At 38.1% G+C, this 23915-nt stretch overlaps 1 protein-coding gene across 2 annotated transcripts in view; it reads right to left on the minus strand.

The window, feature by feature from the left end:
* Positions 1 to 23915, minus strand: part of sec23ip (SEC23 interacting protein) — a 142216-nt gene that overhangs the window by 52964 nt on the left and 65337 nt on the right. For both annotated transcript variants that reach the window (XM_059947815.1, XM_059947814.1), the window contains exons 14-15: positions 23711 to 23866; positions 12431 to 12533 (exon numbers count right to left, since the gene is read on the minus strand). In XM_059947815.1, coding sequence (XP_059803798.1) covers positions 12431 to 12533; positions 23711 to 23866 — 259 coding nt within the window. The remainder of the gene's footprint in view (positions 1 to 12430; positions 12534 to 23710; positions 23867 to 23915) is intronic.

Raw genomic sequence — 23915 nt, forward strand, 5'->3', positions numbered from 1 at the left:
GAAATCAATGCAAGTTTAAGATGAAGATGCTTATGAGCATTATGAAATAAACCATCTGGTTCACAAATGTTCATCAATTAAGGAAATTTTTCCACATTTACAAATCTAGCCGAAATGTAACTTCAGGCCACATCATTATATTTGTTTCCTATGGTACAGCCCAGCAAACTATTCACATGTATATAATTAATTAATTGAAGTAGAATTACATGGTCTGTTAATATATCCAAATCTGATACCTCGGTTGATGGGGGAATATAGGCCAGTCATTTCCTGTCTGTCAACCTTGCTAGGTCCATCATCATTGAAGGACCGTTGGCCATGTATTGACAGAGCTGGCTTAGAGACTAGTCATGAATTAGTTCGATATACTTACAGAAGCCTACTTTACAGCAAATATTCTAGTCTTCTCCATACAATCCCAACAGACTCTCATGAAGTGCAAAGGGAGTCCTTGATATTGACTCGTTTTGCATCACTCATGTTCACAGACCAAAACATCCAGAAAGGAATTTCAGATCAAATAACTCCCACCTTCCTTCATTTTGATAAGCAGTGCTCCACTATGTTGAGCAATACACAGTGAAACAGTGAACTGCATGGTCCTGGATCCACTACCCAGTCCAAATTTGGTATCAACCATCTCTGCCTGGTTGCACTTCTCCCAGGAAGCTAATCGTCACCCGAGATAGGCATCTGACAAAGAGGAATATGTTCTAAGCAGACTTTGGGCACTGTATCCCAAGACTCTGGCTTTGCAATACTGGACAATTAAAAACTTTTGAAACGTTGAAGAAGAAACATTTAAATATTTTAAAAAATCAATGATTAAATAAAAAGATTGAAGGTTACATTTCTCCATATTTTGGAAAAAGATCACTCACATTTCTATAATGCTTTAATGACACAACATACTTGACAGCAGGGGTGTCATAAGGTTAGAAAGTTAAGTGTGAAAATGGCCATTCTATAATGGGGTAAGAATTGATGGGGGAGAGAGGGGGAGGGAGTGGGTGTGGTAGCAGTGGTAGTTAATTTGCTAAATGTTTTTGGTTGAGAGCAAGTATCAGGTGAGATATTGGTCAAAGCAAGAAAACTCAAGAGACCAAGGAGGATTTTCCAATGGGTACAGTTTGTCTTAAAACACTTTCTGAATTGTCTGTGTGAACCTTATTCTAGTCTTGCCCAATTAGCACAACTTTATGTTAATTTTGAAGAAGATTCTTACCACTGACCTATTTCCAAACCATTCAAAAGGCAACTCAACTGACTATTATGAACTGACAACTGGTATGAAGAATTGACTTAACTTGATTTTTCTGGAGGTATTATGTAGTCCACCGCAAAACATTCCTGGGCACTTTAGTAACTGGTTATCTGATGGAGAAATTAACATGAGTTCGGTGTTGGTCTTCAGAGTTCAAGGAGAAACTGCAGAAAGTTTTCTCAAAAATCCATCAGGTCTAAGAATATATCTACAGTTAAAAGTAATTTATTTAATAGGCAAAATTGATTTCCTTATCGTTTGTGATCTTCCTATTTTTATCAAGTAGTTTGAGCAACACAGGGTGGCATGTTAGCACAGTGGTTAGCACAAAGCTTTACATTACCAGTGACCCGGGTTCAATCCCTGCCACTGCCTGCAAGGAGTTTGTACGTTCTCTCCATGATCATGTGGATTTCTTCTGGGTGCTCCAGTGTCCTTCCACAATCCCAAAGACATACCAGTTGGTAGGTTAATTGGTCAATGTAAATAGTTCCATGATTAGGCCAGGATTAAAATCCAGGGATGGCTGGGCAGTATGGCTCAAAGGACCGGAAGGGCGTATTCCACATTAAAAGAAAAGTTAACTATTTCAGTTAGTTAACTTCATAACTTTTGACATGCCAACCATGTCATTTCCTTATTAAAAGGAATATGTGAAAAGAGAATAAAAGTATTCAATTGTATTTTCTTGCACCTATAAATGCACCTATGCAAGTAGGGAACAAAATTTTGTTGAAATACCAAATACCTGTATCCAAGATGAACATGAAAGCTAATTTTTCTCTTTAACACTTAGATGGAAAATCAATTTCCTGAGCCTGCAGCTAGTGGGTTGCTCATTCTTTTTTTTTCCCAAGTGAAAGTTACAGAAAAGGCTATTTTCCATGTGAATAGCCTTTAGCTTGGAAGTAATAAATACTGAATGCACCAAAGGTAGTTCCTAAAAGTACTTCAATTTAAAAAAAAATTTCTTTGATATTCTTCTTGCAACCAGACAAATCCTAGATGTGAACAGTGCAAGAGTCAAGCTACAATATGTATGGGATCGTGGTTAGAAAATTGTTTATCATTCACAAGGTGAATTTGAACATTGCAATGAAGCAATTCTTCTGGGCATTAGTGATGGAAATAGTTCTCCTATGGTTATCAGGCACTACTAAATGACAAATGGTCATTTCAAAGTGGAAAAATTAAAAAAATAGCTGCATAATATTAGGAATTTCTGCAGTTTGGAAGCAAAGTAAAATTACATGATGGTAGTTGCACTATATTCTTTTCAATTATTTGCTGCTTTGGCAATCGTTGAGCAGATTCTTTTGAGATGCAGATTAGCAGATCAGCTGGGATGGGGGGAGGTGTGTTATACTTTTAAAAAAATCAAGTGAGAAAAGAAAATGCAAATCTAAAGGGAAAGTCTGTCAAAATAATTTAAACCACACAGCAGGATCTCAGATACAAGACTGCAGTGAAAATCTCTTCACAGACAGGAAGCTAGAGTCACACATGAACTGAAGTCCAGGGATAATCAGACATGAAGGAGCATCAAGTGGGGAAAAAAATATAGAGAATTATTGAAAAAAGGCTAAAGGTGCTCATGGAAATATTGTGCAGATGGTGCAATGGTATAGGTCTTGGAAAATCACATATACCAATCATTAAAATTGGCAAGGCAAACAATAAATTTTAAATATCGTAAATTCCGGACTATAGAGCGCACCTGATTAAAAGCCGCACGCTCTAATTTTAGAAAGAAAATCAATTTTGTACTTGTACAGGCCGCACCGGATTTTAAGCCACAGGTGTCCCACGTTGTAATATGAGATATTTACACAGAAAGATATTACACGTGAGGATTTTTTAACTTTTAATTAAATCCGTATGGTAACATAAACAAATACATATTGCAAATGCTTTTTTTCGAACAGTGCCTGTAATACAGCTACTTTTAAATATACATACGTATCGGTAACACACAAATTACGTTGCGTATACTTTTTACTGAACAGTGCACGAACAACATTCCAATATCTCCTAACGACTGGTAAAAAATATATATATACTGCAGCCTACCAGGAAAAGTTATTGATCGCCTTCTTCATCTTCCTCCTGCGCACTAAAACCATCAAAGTCCTTCAGTGTCCGAATTGTACAACCTCAGGATCTCGTCACTCACTTCAGTCTCTTCGTTGTCGCTCTCACTTGAGCGCACGCGGTCCTCTTCATCACGCAGCAGTCCAGCCTTTCAAAACCCGTTGGTGATGATGGATGTTGTGACACGGCTCCACGCATTTAGGATCCACTGGCAGACTTGAGTTAAAGATGCTCTTCGCATGCGGCCTGTTTTGGTAAAGGATTTCTCGCCGCTCGTCATCCAAGCCTCCCACTCAACGCGCAGCGCCACTTTAAATGCCCGGTTCACGCTGATGTCCAGTGGCTGCAAATACTTCGTGGTGCCCCCAGGAATCACAGCTGGAATTGAGTTTGTACTCCTGATGGCAGCTTGCACTGAATCTGTTATATGGGCCCTCATGCTGTCCATAACGAGCAATGCTTTTTTTCTGTGAAAAAATCCCCCTGGTCGCTTGGCACTCTCACAGCCAATCCTTCATTAGACTCTCCATTATCCAACCTTTCTTATTGACTTTCACCATGATTTCTTTTGGGAATTTTTCCTTTGGCATTGTCAGCCGCTTAAAAATCACCATCGGTGGAAGCTTTAGTCTGGATGCTGTGCAGCTCAGAACACAAGTAAAATGCGTTCTCTCATGGCCACTTGTTTTCAGTGTGATGGACGAGTCACCTTTTTTATTAACAGTCCGAGTGAGAGGCAGGTCAAACATCAAAGGTACTTCATCCATATTTATGATATCATCTGGCCCGATGGAATTCTCCGCTATCTTTGTTTGAGTGAATGTGCAGAAGTTAGCAAGTTTTTCCTCGTGGTCGGGAGGGAGCTGCTGACACAGAGTCGTGCGTACCCTGACGGACATGCCTTTTCGTCTCATAAATCTAAAACACCACGATGGCCCACCTCTAAAATCTTCGATTTTCATTTTGGTGGCGATTGCTTTAGACTTCAGTCTGATCTGCACGGTGGAAACACCGCGGCCACCTGCTCTCTGTGTGTTAACCCAGTCTTCAAGAAAGTTTTCAAGTTCGGGCTATCTGCTATGATTACCTCTGAAAGCTTTTGTCGTCTTTTTGCATTGACTCAGTTCTTCACGCTGGCGTCTCCACCGTCTCACCATCGATTCATTTATGCCAAGATTATGTGCAGCAGCTTGATTTCCTTCTTCAACCGCCAGATTGATCGCCTTTAACTTAAAAGCTGCATCATATGCTTTTCTTCGAGTGTTTTCCATGTTGATGAGGGTGAGTATAAATGACTGATTTACAATAATTTAATTGTGAAAGTGTGCTTGATTTATCGTACAATTTCATTGGACCTCTGTGAACTACTCATCAATTTTATTGGTCTACTGTTACGAGGCAAAATGTTTTTGGCGGCATGAAAAAGAAACATGCATTAGCTGCACCGTAGTATAGGCCGCAGTGTTCAAAGCGTGGGAAAAAAGTAGCGGCTTATAGTCCGGAATTTATGGTATATCACTAATTTATTTTATTGCTGTAGGTAAGGAGTGCTTAAGTTATCTGCCGCCCATTTTCTGCGCTAGTGTAGACCCTTCCCACTTACATCCAGGATACCACTGCTTTGACACAGCTCTCAACTGTACTAAACCTATATGTTCACCTCTTCTGCTCTTAGACAAAGCCAGTACAAAGTTCCCCGGTTCTCACTTTCCATTCCACTTGCCTCTGTATCTAATCGTACTTCACAATTTCTGCAAGGTTCCATTCCCAGAAACATCCTCCCTAACCTTTTTTGCATTTCAAAACATGCTCTTCTTAGGTTACGTCCACACTAGACTGGATAATTTTGAAAACGCCGGTTTTGCGTAAAAACGACAGGCGTTCACACTATGCGCTTTAAAAATTATCTCTATCCACATTGAAACGGAGATTTCGGCGAATCTCCTCCTCCTGCACATGCGCAGGACACATCTACCGAAAACAAGCAACATATTTGGTGTCAAATCTTGCCATAAAAGTGCGCGTTTGTGTAGTTACAGACTAGAAAATCTTAAAATGACAGATAGCTGTTGGCTTTCGTGCAGGAGAACTTAAAAGTAAAAAAAAAACAAATACTGGAGTGTATGGAGGCAACCGACAGGGAGTTCATGGACAGATTGACTCGGCTGACGCTGAACATTGAAAAACTGTCTAACTCTGTTGCATTAATAAAGCACCTTGTTAATTGTATAAAACATGTCTGCATCAGTGTTATCTTGTATGTCCATACAATGTTACATTAGGCTGTTACACATCTATTGTCAGAGAAGTACTTGCATAAATATGTAAACCACCTTCATACGAGCAAGGATAGAAAATAGGGCAAGGTGAGTATACTTCTTTATTCAGTAAGTTATGGGTCAATGTATTTGGTGAGTACATTTCTAACTCTTCTGGCGTCAGTTTTGTTGCCGCCTGTTCTGAAATTGTTAGGTTGCGTTCAAGAAAACAACGAAATGGCGCGCTGCTGTCTGACAGCTTTTTCAGAAGTCTCCGGTTACCCTGTCCACACTGATCTGGCCAATCCGGCATTTCCAAAAATACACACTTTGGAGAGCACTTCTGAAAAGCTCCGGTTTCAGGGGACGAAAACGCCGTTTTAGTGTGGACAAAGGGTAAAAATGAAGAGAAAAGGCTTCGATTACGGATTTATCCAGTGTAGTGTGGATGTAGCATCAATTCCCTGGTTCACTCTTATCTCCAGAAACCAGTCCTCTTTGTTCATACTTTTCCATGCAACCACAGGTGTTCTTTAACCTCATCAATGGCTAACACCCAGGGACCTATTGTGTTGTTTCAGGTGAAGCCACAACTGACTTGGATTTTTCTTGGCATCTAGCATATAATATTCATGCTCAAAATGTGGTGGTGTCTACATTATAAAAAGTAAAAAACAGATTTGGTGGTTACATTTCAGAGAACTTTCCTTTACTCTGCAGATGGTACCCTGTGCATCCAGCTGTCTGTCACTTTAATCCTCCATCCTTCTCCTGCACTGTTCTAACAAGGAAATCACCTCCACCTGGGCACTTGCAGTCTTCGGGGTGCATAGTTAATTTCATGATTACTGGCAACTTACATTTTTAATTCAGTTTTTCCTCATACTTCCCCATCTTCTATAATAGTTCTCATCCATTTCACAGTTCTTTTACGTCCATTTGCGCGCTCTCTCTCTCTCTCCCCCCCCCCTCCCTCCATTAATCAACTAAATGATTTCACCACAGCTCAAGACCATGACAAATCTGGTTCCACCACATCAGCAACATTTCCCTTGCACTTTTAATTTCTTCCTCACTCTCTATGCAACTTAAATATTATTATCAGTTCTGACAACCCCATTTTTCTTCTTACAGAAGCTGCATCTGCTGAGTGCTTCCAGCATTTTCTCTTTTTGTTTCAGGTTTCTATCATCTGCTATTTTTGATTTTCATGGTACTACCAATCTTCTAACACAAAACTCAATGCTTTGACCTTAGTCATAGAGTACCCACTAGTCCACAATGTCAAAAAGACAGAGTTGTATCACACAGAAATGAGACTTTCAGCCCACTGCATCCATGGCGACCTTTTTGATCATCTGCACTATTCCCAGTTGCCCAGATTGAGTACATATGCTTCCATGCCTTGCCTATTTAAGTGTTAACTAAATTCAAAGTTCAAAGTAAATTTATTGTTGAAGTACATATACGTCACCATATAAGACCTTGAGATTCATTTTCTTGCAGGTAGATCAAAGGAAATACAAAAGAATAAATGAAAAAGTATACACGAAAATGAACAAACAATATGCAAAAGACAAACTGTGCAAATACAAAAAAAACACAAACAGTAATAAGTAATACTGAGAAAATGAATCGTAGAGTTGTTGCAAATGAGTCTACTGGTTGTGGAATCAGTTCAGTGTTAAGGCGTCAAACATTATGCCTGCACTTAATTCCACACTTCCCATGACAGCGAATTTTATTTATCCAACCACTCTGTAAAATACTTTCCCTTCAAATCTCCTTTAAAACTAATGTCCTCTTGTTTTTGATACCCCTGCCATGGGGGGGGGGGGGGGGGGGGACATTCTGACAGTCCAACCTATCCAGGTTTTTATAGTTTTACATGCCTCTTAGGTCACCCATCAGTCTTCATACTCTAGTAAGAGCCCAGGCTAAACAATCTCTTTCTATAACTAAAGTTCTCCAAAGCACACAACAATCTTCTTTGCACTCTCTCCAATGCAAACATAGTCATCCTACAGAGTGACAACCAGAAGTGCACAAAATGATCCAAGTACAATCTAACCAGTGTTTTGTAACATTGCAAACCACAGTAACTATCAAGAACCAACTACATTAATCCTTCTTATCACCAATGCTGTGCCCTTACATGTGCTTATCTAAACACAAATGTTGTGAGCATACCATCAAGTCAAGTCACTTTTTATTGTCATTTCAACCATAACTGCTGGTACAGTACACAGTAAAAACAAGACAACGTTTTTTGGGACCATGGTGCTATATGAAACAGTACAAAAAGTACACTGAACTACGTAAAAACAACACTGGAAAAAAAAACTACACTAGACTACAGACCTACCCAGGACTGCATAAAGAGCACTAAACAGTACAGGCATTACAATAAATAATAAACAATAGGCACAGTAGAGGGCAGTAAGTTGGTGTCAGTCCAGGCTCTGGGTATTGAGGAGTCTGATAGCTTGAGGGAAGAAACTGTTACATAGTCTGGTCGTGAGAGCCAGAATGCTTCGGTGCCTTTTCCCAGACGGCCAGTACCAGTAATGGCACTGAAGTGTTGTGGAGGATTCTACTTCCACCAACCCCTCTGGCAACATGATTCAGTATGGTCAGTCTCCTATATGTACCATTTTCCTGTTCCTCTCTGCAACCTCATCCAACCAGACAATCATTCCAGATACAAGCACTCTATCTATTTTCTGTCCGTATTGTATTTTATTTTGTGGTGTGTTTACTGTGGTAATCTGTCACGTGGGTCAGAGCGTGATGGAAGCAAATGAGTATAGTTATGCATTCTCGCTTTTCTTAGTTTAGCATAATCTCTCAGCAGTTTTGGTTTGTTTTCAAATAACCGCTACAAACATTCTTCTAATTCTACCCTCTGGATAAACAGTCAATGTTTTGGACATCTCCAACACTCTCAGATGTTATGTTATTGTCATATTAGCATTTCTTTTTGCACTACCACAGAATGCACCACTATCTTTGCATTACTGTTTTGCACTCATCACAGTATATATGGTTGCAAGAAAGAAATTTCATGGCATCCTGGTGTTTGATAATGCTTCTTGGAAGAAAATTGGGACATGTTACAATTTTTACAAGTATTAGATAAATGCAGTTGTAATCACTGCTAATTCAGCAGACTGCACAGCAGGTAGTGCTTCTGTCTCACAGTTTCTCTGGCCAAAGTTTACCCCAACATCCAGTCATGTTATGCATTCAGAAGCCAACATGGAAGTATTATGAAATCTCTGACAAGGCCACCATGCAATCTGCAAGCATACCACAGAACAGGACAGGTTTGAGAGAATGGACTTTTACAGAGGTGTACTTCTTTTGCCATTTACTGTGAGAAGTCTGAGATTATTTATCAAGGGCTCAATGCTCCTTCTCCATTTTAAATCAGTGGAATATAACACTCTTTCAAACAATTTGAGTACATGCTTGATTCCTCCCATCCCCCGTCCACTGGGCAATGTCTTACCATGCATCAGGTAACAGAATCCTGTCAAAAAACTAAACAATGTGTTATGCTCCAAGGCAAAACATATTCTACAAATTGCATGTTTCCCAACAATCCATCTTTGTCAGCTTTGGCATGTTTGTCTTCCTCTTTTCTCATTCAACTGTTACTCAGCTTAAAATCACATATGCAATTCAAAATCTGCAATATTGTATAATTACCTCGTCTGAGTATTTGTCTTTCCAATGATCTCCAAACACTTGAACGCTTAGTGCATTCCTTTGCGCATAGATTAAAAAATGACAAAATATTAAATTTCCATTATTCGTAAAAAAAATCTCTCCATTCAAAGTGAAGATGGGAATGATCAGGCTGGTGAGAGGGTATGTATTCTGAGCTGGAGACTAGTCAGGAAAAGGGGATAGCTGCAATATGCACAATTCACAGAAAGGATGGGTTTAAGGGTCAAGTCTGATGATTCAAGGAATATTGCAATTTGATGGTGATTCTGTGTAGACCTTGAAATCTGTATATTGTGAAGGGAATATTTAGAGATCATGGGAACTAGCCTCCCAAGCATCGAGGAGATCTTAAAAATGCAAAAAGGAGATATCTATTATTAATGACCCCCATCAGGTGAAATATGCCCTCTTCTCATTGCCACTATCAAGGTCGTAGTACAGGAGCCTGAAGACACAAATTCAATGATTCAGGGACAGCTTCTTCCCCACTACCTTTAGATTTCTGAATTTACAATGAACCCCTGAGCACTACATCACTATTTTTTGTTGCTCTTTTTGCACTAGGTATATATATATATAAATTTATAGTTTATTATTATGCATTGCAATGTACTGCTGCTGTGAAACACCAAATTTCACTGCATATGCCAGTGATATTAAACCTAATACAGACATTCTTGGTATCAAAAAGATATTGAGATTCTGTATTGGCTTGGGAAGATTCAGCAGTATCAAAATGGATGAATGAGCTATGATTTAGGACGCCTGGGAGAGACGGTAATAGAGCTTTGTGGTATTGGATGGCAACAACACTCTGGGGGGGAAGCCCTCAGTCTATTGTTGAAGCTTGGGAATGCCCTAGTTTGTGAGATCAGTAAGGGGGGCATGGTCAGAATATGCTCCTTGGCTGCGATAAGGAAGCGATGCAGTATTGCAGGTATAGAAATAATGGGATCAAAGTTCAAAGTACAGTACTGTGCAGAAGTCTTAGGCACATAAATATAGCTAGGGTGCCCAAGACTTTTGCACAGCACTATATTTGTCAACATGGAGTGGAGAGTGAGTATATAAACCTAGCAGGAGCAAACAATGTTGGGTGCACTGCAGGAGGGTAGTGGGACAGGTAATAGAAGGAGTTCCAAAGGTGGAGTTAGAGTTGGGGGTGTCATGTGTGCAGGCACACTAAGCCCTGGGACACCATGCGGCTTTTTGATCACTACAGAATACCTATCTGATGCTTCCCATTCCCTCCCCTCTCCATTCTCCCTTTCCCAACCATGATTCTCCTCTCCCTGACCCATTCCCAGTTCAGTTCACATAGAGACGAATATCAGAATCAGATTTATCAACATCACTCACATGTCCTAAAATTTGTTTTTTGTGTGGCCGCAATCCAGTGCAATGCATAAAATTACTACAGTACTTTGCAAAAGCTTTAGGCACTTGAGCTATACATGGGTGCCTAAAATTTTTGCACGGTACCATACATTATCAAAGTATGTAAATTACATACAACTTTGAAATCCACCTCCTTACAGGTAGGCACAAAACAAGGAAACAACCCTATTAAAAAAAATAAAATAGAAATATTCAGAAAATAAAAACAAAGAGCGCTGTAAACACTTACAGGTCAGGGAGGACCTGAGGAAAGAGACAATCAGTTAGCAGTTCAGATCATTAGAACAAGTGATCAAATGCGTGCATAAACTTCTTTTATGTTATTTGAGGAGAAGATAGTAGATACTCAAGGAGGATGATCTTGGAATGACACTTCATGGGGTAACATTACAGGAAAATGCAGGTTTACAGATTTTTATGCTTTGCCAGTGAATCTGCCACAAATGGTCACTGTCAGTTGCAAGGCACAGAGTACTGGATGTGACAGTAAAAAAGGGAAAATAGAAAGTAGTTGTATATTGTAGTGCTTTGGGAGGGAGGTTCAGTAGTTTAATCCCAAGGAGAAAGATGATATTGACTTTAATGGAACTGCAGTGCAGAATACTTCAGAGCTGGGGGGGGCTGTAATTTCTGGGAAGCTAGATGGGGGAGAAAAATCATTAACATTATTGGTGCAGAATGCATACCAACAGAAATAAACAATATGTTATTTCATATACGAGGGCCGTTTCAGTTTCTATTATTATTCTACAAAATCCTGAACATATTCTGCAGAATGGAAGGCAATACCATTTAGCTTGAGATAAAACAAATCAACGTCAAAACCATTCCTTTCACGAAATTCAAGGCAATGTAATTTAACATGTGGAGAGATAATAAGATATTTTGAATGCTTCTTCTGTATTTTAGGAAGTTAAAAGAAATAAAAATGTTTCAAAATGATTTTGAGTACTTATTTTCTTTGTAACATAATTCCCAGATAAATAAGCTACAAATAATAAATCTGCAGTCCAGCTGGTAGAATTAGACTTAAAGGAGGACAAATTCGATTACTATTCAGCAAACTACAATAGAATACAGACAGGAGCTACGCGTCTGTCTCACAGTTTTGGTGTGCTAGAGAAGAGAAGCAATTTAAATCTCAGTAAAAAGTTATTTTTCTATTTCGAATACAAATCATTCCTCCCCATCCAGACAACTCCCTAACCACATGACTCCACCAGCCAAGTACATTCACTCTTACAGCAGAAGCAATCTAAACCAAAAGAAAAAACTCAAAATATAGATACATTAGAAGAATGCGAACACTGCAACAAATTATGGCATTTACCGCTTGCGCAAGAAACTGGCTGACCTGAGACAATATCCTTTTATTCATATTGGAAAAATCATATAGATTTTCTCATCAAATTTCAAAGAAGAAATAATCCGATTCAAAAGGAGGGGGGACAATCACATCTTACTTGGCAATTACTTTAAACGACTTTGGGGAATATTCAAAATAATTTAACCTGCACAGATGCAAATTCAATTTCTTTTTGGAAGAGTGACATATTCATACAATATATGCAAGCTTTGTATGAATTATAATTATAATTTTTCACAGTAAATTTAGCTATATAGTTCTAAGTACCCAATTACACTTGCAGATTCTGGTACATAAAATACAAAAGAAATGACCTACCAAGGTGAAGCCTCTTTCTGCCTTTGTGATGTGGTACAAGGACTGGTTTTATATCCAAGTCGGGAAGAATCATTGGCTCTATCCTATATGCCACAGGATCCAACTGAAAAAATAAACAGTTGGTTGACTACCAAGAAAAAATACGAAATTTATCCAATAGAAGGTAATTCAATAAAATACATGCAGGTTTAATATCATTTTACAGAGACACTCTTAAAATAAAACAAATAACATTGTGAACAAGTAAATCGAAACTAAGTAAAATCTTGTCAATGATTGCCATAAGAGCAAATGTAATATTGTGAAACTATACAGAAACCTTCAAAACTCACTGACAGCTTTTAGGCATATTTACAATATTGTTTAATTATATAAAGAAAAAAAATTGAAGATTGATGACAGAATACTGGGCAGAGACAGAAACTGAATACTCAAAGCATTGAGCATCCAAATTTTAATTTCACAGAAATGCGATCATAAAGCTAACTCACAGAGCAGACAGATGAAAACATAAAACAATGGAAATACTCAGCAGGTCTAACAGCTGCAATAGAGAGCAAAAGTTAATGCTTGATGTTATTTGCTGCATGGGAAAATACTACAAATTCATGTAGGTGGAAGATCAAACCTTGGATAGAACAGTCTCTTCGGAATTCTGAAAGGAGAGAAGACAATATGCCAGGTGATTAAAGCTCATTAAAGGTGACAAAAACTATGGAGGATGATTTGTTGAATGCAGACATTGGTAATGTGGAACGTGAGGGCAAAGAAGCCACCATCTTTGCTCTGCTGAGAGCTGAAGGGGGTAAGGGCAAAATGTATGAAAAAGAGCACTTGCCTCATTACTTAAGAGTGTGCTAGAAGGCACTGTAAGGAAAATGACTTCTCAGAAGCAATGACATGAAAATCTTATCTTAATGGATAGGGTAGGCTAGAGAAACTGGGTGAATGTAATGGAATCTTCATCGGAACTAGGATGGAAGGAGGTGTACAGACCTTCATAAATAAAAGATGGTCATCAATGAGCAACAGAGTGCTTTGAAAGGAAGATCTACTTCTTGGGAAAAAAATTACACACAAGAAGAAAGCTGAAGAGAGAAAAAAAAGCAAAAGAAATAGATGGATTGTTAGGCAAAAGTAGATGATGGAATAGTCTCTCATAGACCACTAAGACTGCAATGGACTTATGGAACAAATAGTCTTTCTGTGTTATTAACATCTCAATAATTTGCAAAATATTTTGCTCAGAAATCTTTCAAAGTGATCAATTTAGAATGAATTAACAATACAAATTCAAATGCCCTTTTCAGAGCAACCCAGTAATCTTATAATTCACATTTTAATAAAAAATCATTGAAATTATTATACCATTGGGTTGTGGTTCAAGGACTAAATTATAAACAGTGAGAAAGAAGGAGTGTATTTCTTATTTTTGTCTAAATTCGCTAGGGATATAGTTCACACTTTGTGTTATAGTAGGAACGAGGCCACAGTGAGTGCACAGATAATAGTTCATAAATTACTTATGAGCTTTGAATCAACTTCTGATACATCAAAGATCAAGGGATTCAGCCAAGAAAACATTTAGGTATTAAATAAATAACACCTTATACTTATATAGTGTTTTAAATTTGAAGAATCAGTCCAAAGCACTTTGCAGTGATAATCAAAATGAGACAAACTAATGCTTCATTAAAATGGTAGGCTATGGGTAGATGGAGCTCGTCAGCCTAGGAAGGCAGTCCATCTAAGAAAGGGAAAACTGATTTCAAATCTTTGCTGCCTTGCAGCCATACACACTCATGGGAAAGGCTTCGGGAGTAAACCCCGAGGACAAATCCGGAGCTGGAGTCCCTAAGGCAGTCCGACGTTGCCTTCAAGCTCATTCTGGCAACTCTTGCGATGACACTGGTGCCAAGTTGCATTGGCCCTTGCCATTCCCTTGGACAACTTCGGTGGCTTGGAGAGGAGAGACTCACTGCATTGGCAACTGTCGGTCTCCCACACAACCTTGCCCAGGCCTGCGCCCTGGAAACCTTCCAGGCGCAGATCCATGGTCTCGCGAGACTGATGGATGCCACCACAAGGCAGGGAGAGTGGAAAGAATGAGGGAGAGAACCACAAATTGAGGGGAGCTGTGAACTGAGATTATTAAGCATTAAAAGTCATTATGCAGTAACTGGGTGGTAGAAAGTTAAAAATATATTTTAATGAAGATATCAATAACTAAGTGGCATTTTGAGTTAAATAATAAAAAATCCTCCTTTAAAACCTGCCATTGTTGTCATAAAATTCAAAACTTAATCCCAAACTTGTTAATTAAGGATTCCAAGTGATAATAATTATTATCACCATTATTGATTTATTCTTTTCCTTCCATCTCTCTTGGGTAAAGATTAAAAACTAATCTGCAGATTCTGAGTACTGACTTAGTAAATTCAGGTTAGAAAGGCAACAAGACTCAAGGTCAGAAGTTTTTTTGCCATCTAAGAGTAGAGCATATACAACAGATGTTTAGGAAAATCAACTGTGCATTAAGTTCTTTAAAAAAAAATCAATACTCCATGTGAACAACAAAGATAAGGATGCACATGGTTGAAGTTGCAAGAATTTAATTTTTCAGAGAATTGAGTATTAATTCTCTGTGATATCATCAATTTATACATCCTCCATATCTCCACGATATTGAAAAATGATTCACAAACAATTAAGAACACTTTATTTGTATTACAGTCACCATCTGAAAGGTTAAAGAACATGATCATTCAGGTCTCTAGTGGTTTAGTCATATTGGTACAGTATATACTTACCCATCCTTATAATCTCACTCCCAGTTATTAATCTAGATTAACTTTCTCAAGTCCATATACTGGACAGCTCTTCAACGTGTGCACCTTCTTCTGCATCAATCTCATCTCCCAGGATTTGATCCATTGCCCTGTCTGCTGATGCAATTCACCTGCCCATCTAGACATTCTTAAACACTCTTATTGACCAAGCATCACTACTCTTTCAAGGTTGTGCATTCCATGTACTGAACACTTCCACTGGGTGAATGAGATTCCCCTTATATTCGCAAAAAATCTTCCTTACCCTAAACCAACATCCTCTAGTTTCAGCTAACATTGGTATGGGGAAGAGTTTCCTGCAATGTCACATTAATACCCCATAAAGATTTATATACCTCAGGCATGTTTCCTTTTATCCCCTCTGCTCTAGGGGAACAACAGAAATAACTTCTTTAGACTCTCCTCATACTGAACCTAAGCAACCCATCCCTGGCAAAATCCTGGTGAATCTCCTCTGACCCACACCAGTGCTATCAATTCATTTCAATAACATGGTGTCAAGAATTGCATGTTCCAGCTCCAGCCAGGGTTTGAACAAGCTTTTATAAACTTGAAACATAGCTTCCCCACTTCTGCATTTCATGCCTCTTCTAAAGACCACTGAAATGCCTTCACTTTTTAACCTCACCCCTTGTGACGGAAACCACTCAGTAAACTCACCTCTTACACGTACACATTTACACACACACACCAACACTGCCATGTCACTTTGCTGAGTGTATGCACTTCAATGTCATCCCCAGTACGTTCTCATAACAGGTCCTAAACCAAGCTGATGCGCTCAGATGCGCTATGGTGTCTTTCCTGCCATATATGGTGCAATATTCCATTTCTTCAGTATTGGGGAAATGTTAATGTGCATGTTGTTTGTGTACCATATTTATGATAGATACTTCTGTTTATTTAGTAATATGATTGTAACTACATTGTGCAGTGCATCATATTCTAATTCATATGTAGTCTTAAGTTAATTTTGTCAGTAATTAAAGATGATATGTGCTGGAGCTTAAAAAAAGCTGATGAAAGAGTAGGTAGCACAACAGGAAAAGGGATGATGGAACATGGTGTGAAATAGAATCAGATTTATTATCACTGGCATGTGACATGAAATTTGTTAACTTAACCAGCAGTTCAATGCAATACATAATATAGAAGAGAAAAAATAATAAATAAAATAACAATAATAAAAAAATAAGTAAATCAATTAGAGTATATGTATATTTGAAAGGAGTTATGATATTAATGAGACATAGTATTAATGCATCAATAGAAAGGACTGGCGCTGACAACGAAGGACGTCCAGCTTTTTGCCGTATATCCACTCAGGGGAAAAAATGTTGCATTCATTAGCCTATATGCCCCAACTATATTCGAGGTTGAATTTTTTTCCCTCAATTACCTCACAATTACTGAAGATAAGTGACTACCAACTATATGTTGGTTCAGACATCAATGCTTTGGTAAAAAATAACCTCGATGAATCTTCTTCAACTATATCAAGCTCTCAAGAATCTGCTTCCAAAGCACTTACCCTTTTTCTAACAGATTTAAATTTAACTGATGTGTGGAGGGTGCATAACCCATCTGCTACAGACTATACCTTCTTCTCCACAAGACATAAAACTTTCTCTCGGGACAGATTACATTCTAATATCCTCCAGTTTGCTGCCTTTGGTGCACTCAACAGAATTTTTGCCCAGACATCTACCTGATCACAACCCAGTCATATGTACTTCTAGTTATGGCAAAATTAAAAATAAGGCTACTAGGTGGAGGTTTAACTCCACTCTTCTAAAAAAACAACAAATTTCTAACAAAACTGACTGAATTTATAAATTTAAACAAAAATAATGTCTCGGATGTAACAGTGATTTGGGCCTCCATCAATTTTCTTACGAAATAACCCCATATGGTTCTGTTCCCACCTACATAAAAGCCGGCTTCAAAAGACTTCCACCCCAGAAGAATAATGAAAGGTTTTGGAGAATGATCTCAAAAGGAGATACAACATAACAAAAGAGAACAAGCTCAAAACAAAACAAGCAGAATTAAATGATTTATCAAGAAGCAGGGCAGAATATATGATCCATATAACCAAACATAAGCATTATGCAGAAGGCAGCAGACCGAGCCATCTTTTGGCACTAGCGCTCTGATGACTCCCACTTCTCCCTAATGGAAAAAACACGCAAAAGTCTGGCTGGCAGGCCTGACTGCAGCTAAGAAGATTGTAGTCCAGCATTGGAAACCTCCCCATGATATTTCAAGTACTCACTGGCATTGAAGCTTTTTGGACATTTCTTACCTGGAATTATCATCAGCAAGAATAAATGATGCACGACCAAACACAATCTTAATGTGGATAAATTTGATAACTAACATTTTTTTTGTTAAAATAGGAATGCTCTGTCTGTGTATGCACTACTGTTCAGTTGGTTGGTGGAGGGGAGAGGGGGTGGAGAGGCGAGTGGGGATGAGGAAGAGGATGAGGGTTGGAGGGGGAGGTGGCAATGAGGGTTGGGGAGTGTCTGGGTTAAACAGTCAAAATGTAATCAGCAACTGGTTGTACTGAATGTAATTTGTTGGTGTTGCAATAAAAATTAGTGATAAAAAAGAGTATATGTATATTGAATAGATTTTAAAATGTGCAAAAATAACAGTAATATTGTATATTTTAAAAAGTGAGGTAGAGTCCAAGGGTTCAATGACCATTTACGAATCGGATGGCAAGGGGGAAGAAGCTGTTCCTGAATTGCACAGTGCGTGCCTTCAGGCTTCTGTACCTCTTACCTGATGGTAACAGTGAGAAAAGGGCATGTTCTGGGTGCTGGAGGTCCTTAATAATGGATGCTGCCTTTCTGAGACACTGCTCCCTGAAGATGTCCTGGGTACTTTGTAGGCTAGTACCCAAGATGGAGCTGACTAAATTTACAACCCTCTGCAGCTTCTTTCAGCCCTGTGCAGTAAATGCCCCCCCCCCCCATACCAGGCAGTGATAAAGCATGTCAGAATGCTCTCTATGGTATATCTATAGAAGTTTTTGCTTACAGTTAACATGCCAAATCTCTTCAAACTCCTAATGAAGTACAGTTGCTGTCTTGCCTTCTTTATAACTACATATGTTTGGACCAGGTTAGATCTTCAGAGATCTTGACACCCAGGAACTTAAAGCTGCTCACTCTCTCCTCTTCTAATCCTTCAATGAGGATGGATATATGTTCCTTCCTCTTACCCTTCTGGAAGTCGACAATCAGCTCTTTTGTCTTACTGATGTTGAGTGCCTGGTTGTTGCTGCAACACCACTCCACTAGTTGACATATCTCACTTCTGTACGCCCTCTCGTCACCACGTGAGATTCTACCAATAATGACTGCATCACCAGCAAACTTATAGGTGGTATTTGAGCTATGCCTAGCCACATAGTCATGTGTATGTAGAGAGTAGAGCTGTGGGCTAAGCACACACCCCTGAGGTACGCCAGTGTTGATCGTCAGCAAGGAGGAGATGTTATCACTAATCTGCACAGACTGTGGTCTTCTGGTTAGGAAGTCGAGGATCCAATTGCAGAGGGATGTACAGAGGCCCAGGTGCTGCAACTTCTCAATCAGGATTTTGGGAATGATGGTAAATAGGAGATGGTCAGCAGATTTTTGGATTAACAAGTATTGATAAACAAGATAGGAGAATAGTTAGAACACTGAAAAGGCAGAGGCTTTGGGTGACAAAAGTCTGACACAAGTCTGCATAATGCATGTGAATTTTTCTTACAAGATGTGTTTTTGAATAGTTAAGCAATACTTGAAACTCAAAAAACAAGCTGCGGCTCATTGAAGGAAATGGTTCTCAATAATCCATACTTTACATTACCAAAATTTTATATAAAAAGCTTTTTATAATTCTTTCATGCTCTCCAAGCACTTAAATTAGCCTTTTCTCAGCATTACAAGACTGAGCAAGGAGACTATTCAGCATTATGTAGATTATGTGCCATTTAATACTTTTACAGTAGTTTTATTGAGACATTTTCAGCTGACAGCCAAGATACCCTTATTAAACTGAAAAGCAATCTAAATGTTAAAAATATTCCCATTTAGACCACAGAATACCTCAGCCTCAAGAAATATGGTAACTTTATAGTTTTTAACCCAATAACTCAGCAAGTAATTCAATTTTAACTATATGCTCTCAATTTGGTTATTTGCTTATGCAGGAAAAGTTAAACATACATATTCAACTTCTACTTTCCTACTGGTCCTGACAGTTTTCAAATGCCCTATTTTACATCATGCCTGACACCCTCAAGCTCAAGTATTAAACAATGATCTTTGAGGAAAAAGTGATTATTTCAGGTTGATTTCTTCTGATATGTGACAAATTTGTTATAGTTATCAATATTTACCAAAAACTTATTTACAGGCTCAACATAAATTAACATTGTTCTAATAAAGATGCACACCATTAATACTGCTCCACTTTAGTGACACAATCCATTAACCGTCTTATAGTATGTCAAATTTGAATCATTTTTTACAACGTTAGACAAGATTAGACACAATAACACACTTAGTACAACTACATAGATTTTTTAAAATATATATTAAAGAGATGATTAAATTTGACTGGCACTGCCTATTGGTTTTTAATTTTATGGAGGCATCCTTTTAGGCAGCCAATGACCAGGCACCATCATATAAATACCATTAAGTTTTTTGGTAGTAGGCATCAATATCTTCTGTTGCTAAGTGTATTTACAGTTTTGGGGGTTTGAATGTCCTGATTTATATTCTCTATATTGTGTTGTGGTTGGTTTGGAGTTTTTTTTGTTGCGGGGCTTGGGGAGGATACTAATTTTACATATCTTCAATTTGGGTGCTTTCTCAATTATCTTCTTTTGTACTATATTATTGTTGTATGTTTATTTTTGCACTGTATTAATGTTCTTCATTTTGATCTGGGTTTTTTTTAATCTGTAGCGATGTAGAAAATGTATGAAAAAACTAATTTTTTAAATAAACAAATAAATAAATAAATACCATTAAGTGCACCTACAATACACAGTGTTTCCTCAATTTTGTGATTAAATTCATGAGAGATCTACTGGAATTTACAAAAAGTGAGAGCATGACTGCACATCGCATAAGACAATGTACATCTATACATTTTTCAAGTACTCAACGTGTCCTTGTGCTTTTGACTCAATGACGCATTTCTAAAGTACAGTCGGCCCTCCTTATCCGCGAGTTCTGCATCCACGAATTCAACCAACCGTGAATGGAGAAAACCCGGAAATGTTCTTCCAACACTATTTTACATTACATTTACATTGTATTGGGTATTATAAGTAATCTAGAGATGATTTAAAGTATACGGGAGGATGTGCGTAGGTTATCATGGATCCGGATCGAAAAAAAATCATAAGTTCTCTTACTAAATAAGTGGTAACAGATACATCCGGTATTACTTAGTGTTAGTTAGTCAAACGTTTGTCTTAGTATATAGTATATATTTTACCTTTCTATGCATATAAAACACTTAAGAACATATGTTTCAGCGCCAAGCTCGAGAATGGAAGTTCCTGAATTCGATCCAGTGACAGATCGCCCCCGAGCGCGCTCTCCATTCGTGTCGGGTTAATGTGGAGGATCAAATACCCAAAACCCCAAAACTCAATAATTAAACCATTGTGTTGCGTAGTAATAATTGTAGCTTTCATCGGGGCAGGGGCCTTTCTTACTTTATCCTTTAAAATTGTTCCGATCGTTGACTGACCTAATGCTTTTCCAATGACCTATGGCATTTCACCTCTTTCCAATTGCTTTATTATTTCCACTTTATTTTCAATCGTGATTGTAATCATTTTCATGAACAGAAACACTGCGGATTCAGAGCTCCACCACCTGGTCCTAATGTCCTAATGACAGGATAAATAAGGTCTGGGGTTCTGCTGGGTCCTAAGGTCCACCACATTGAGACAGGTTGAATAAGGGACTTGAGCATCCGCATATTTTAGTATCCGTGGGGGATCCCTGAACCAATCCCTCGCGGATAAGGAGGGCTGACTGTACACTCATAGTAGGAAAATGAAGCCAATTAACAATTCTGTCCAAGTAGTCTAAACACCTTCATTCTCCATATTGTCCTAGTTAAGTGTTCTCATTAGAATTGCAAGAGAATATATTCCAATCCCAAACTCTAGTCATTTAAACTTATTTTAAAACTAGGATTAAAATACACAATTTCACATTTCATTAGATTCTTATTCTTGAAGTCAACATTCGCTGTGATTTTTTTTTTAAACAGCTTTGCGGACCAACAATTGTTCTGAGCAGGAATTTTTTTTTAAAACATATAGCTCGGTTCTTTACATTAAAATTATATAAAATTCCTGCTGCACAGCAACAAGGACTATGTGCGCAGGAGCTCAATTACTGGGCGGTTGTGCCGCTCGGAGGGAACAGTGCTTGAAATGCAGAGCCCGGAGAGGAAGAGGAGGAGTCCTTTCATTAGCTTTGTTTAGAAAGAAGGATATACTTTTTTTTTAAGTACAACCATTAGAATAGGCGTAACCTCTCATTTCATGAACTAAGGACTCATCTAGTTTCTTGTGACTCAATATTTCGCAGCAGAATCTAAATTCAACACTTTCCTATTCATGTAAAATTCAGGAGGCTAAAAAACGACAGACAGCAGCTGCTCTTGGCAGTTCAATGCAGAATGAAGATCACCTCTTAAATTTGGAGTCACCTTTCAACCTATAGATCTATAATAATTCTGTAGTAATAAAATTCAACATTTAGACTGCAATACCTTACACTGATCAAATCATTCACAAAGAAACAGCTAAATCTTTCTGCAGGCTATGTTGCCATACATGACCCCAAAGAAAATTAAAATTGTTCAAACATATTAATGTTCCCAGTAATAATTTCAACCAGTTAGGTGGAAACATGAATTTATAGACTTTGCAATGGTTGTAGAGTATACCATATAGGGGAAATAATTTGGACAATCTTGGTATTACTGTGGTTAATGATAAAGATCTGGAGCTGGAGTCCCTAAGGTACTGTGTTCAACACTGATTGGCAACTCCTCTGATACCGCTAGTGCCAAACTGTTTTGGTCTCTGCCAAGATCATTTGTATTCATCAGTTGCGTGGAGAGGGGTAGCCTCCTGCATGGGCAACAGCTTCTCTCCATATCATATTGCCCTGGCTTACATATTACGTAGACAGATGTAATGCAATATTCATGCTCAACCTTAACCAATGGAGGAATTCAAAATGACAAAGAGAAATAGTGTTATAATAATTGACAGGAAGCTTAAAGAAGAGTTGTAGAAAGCCTTTTACATACAGGGAGCAGAGATTGCCACTTACAAGACAACATGAAAGGAGAAGCTATCACTGCATTTAATAATTACTGGATGAACAACTGGGCTGTCATAAGCTGCAGCAAACCAAATCAAGTAGCTACACAGTGAGAATGCCTTCTGTGCTGAAGGCATCTATGACACCACACTGCCTGGCAAAGACAGGATATAAATTTAGACTTTGTAATGGCTGTAGAGTGTATCATGGCAAAAATGACACAAGTAGCTTGAATATAGTCTAATGAAAGTTTGCAACTGCTGAACTTCAAACTTACTCAGATTCAACTTCTATTTACAGGATGCCAAAGAGACCAATGTAACAATCAGGCATTGTAAGTATAACACTACCTGCAACTCAAAATATTATAATCAAGACTGCCATCCCAATTTGCTCTTCTATTAATTATGATCCAAGTCAGCAAAGCCCATCATACCAAGGGGATATTCAAACTGTACCATCATTTGTATGGAGAGAAATTTTGGGAACGAAGTGAATATTTATTGTTATGATACCAATTGTATTTTGCATGCAATTTGTGAACACTAGTTGCAGGGATTCTTACAATCTTTCTTGCTATTGTTTGATTGTGATACTTTGTCTGAAACAGAACAAAAGTCAAGAACGTCCTTGGAAGTCACCTGTGCACATCTATGTACAAGAATGATTTTAAAATGTTGTTCACCTACATTGTGGTTTTTAAAAAGAAATTAGCACAAGTTTTTCTTTAAAAGCATAATTAGCAATTTGATTAGAATTATTTTCTGATACTTTCTGTAGTATTTCTTGTCAGACGCAAGAGGAATTTATTTACATTTCAAAGCAGATTTTAAGGAATATAACATACACTGACCATGCATTTAAGAACAAATAAAACCATATAGTAAATAGATTAAGAAAAAGGAGCTTAAATGGAGTCTGAAGAAAATTCAATTGAATTTTGCAATACATGCTAGCCTAAGTAGATACAAGAGCAGAATTCAAACATTATATTTCAGAATCAAATAGTTGAGAGTAAAAAAAATGTGACACTTAAAACTCAGTTCACAGTACGTTAGACTTACTGGATGATAAATATTGAAAAATCCTTTGCAGGTTGGTAGTCTGTAGCTTTCATCAATCTTCTCCAGCCCACGCACAGTGAGAAACATACCAATAGGAGAACCCAAGGCAAAGAAATTGTCTGGCTCAAAATCTAAGCCACGATAAGCCACAGAAACCTGAGAATAAACAGCAGTACACAAGTGAAAAAAATGAACAGCAAAATTG

This window comes from Hypanus sabinus, chromosome 22 (genome assembly GCF_030144855.1).
Source record: "Hypanus sabinus isolate sHypSab1 chromosome 22, sHypSab1.hap1, whole genome shotgun sequence".
Lineage (NCBI taxonomy): Eukaryota > Metazoa > Chordata > Chondrichthyes > Myliobatiformes > Dasyatidae > Hypanus > Hypanus sabinus.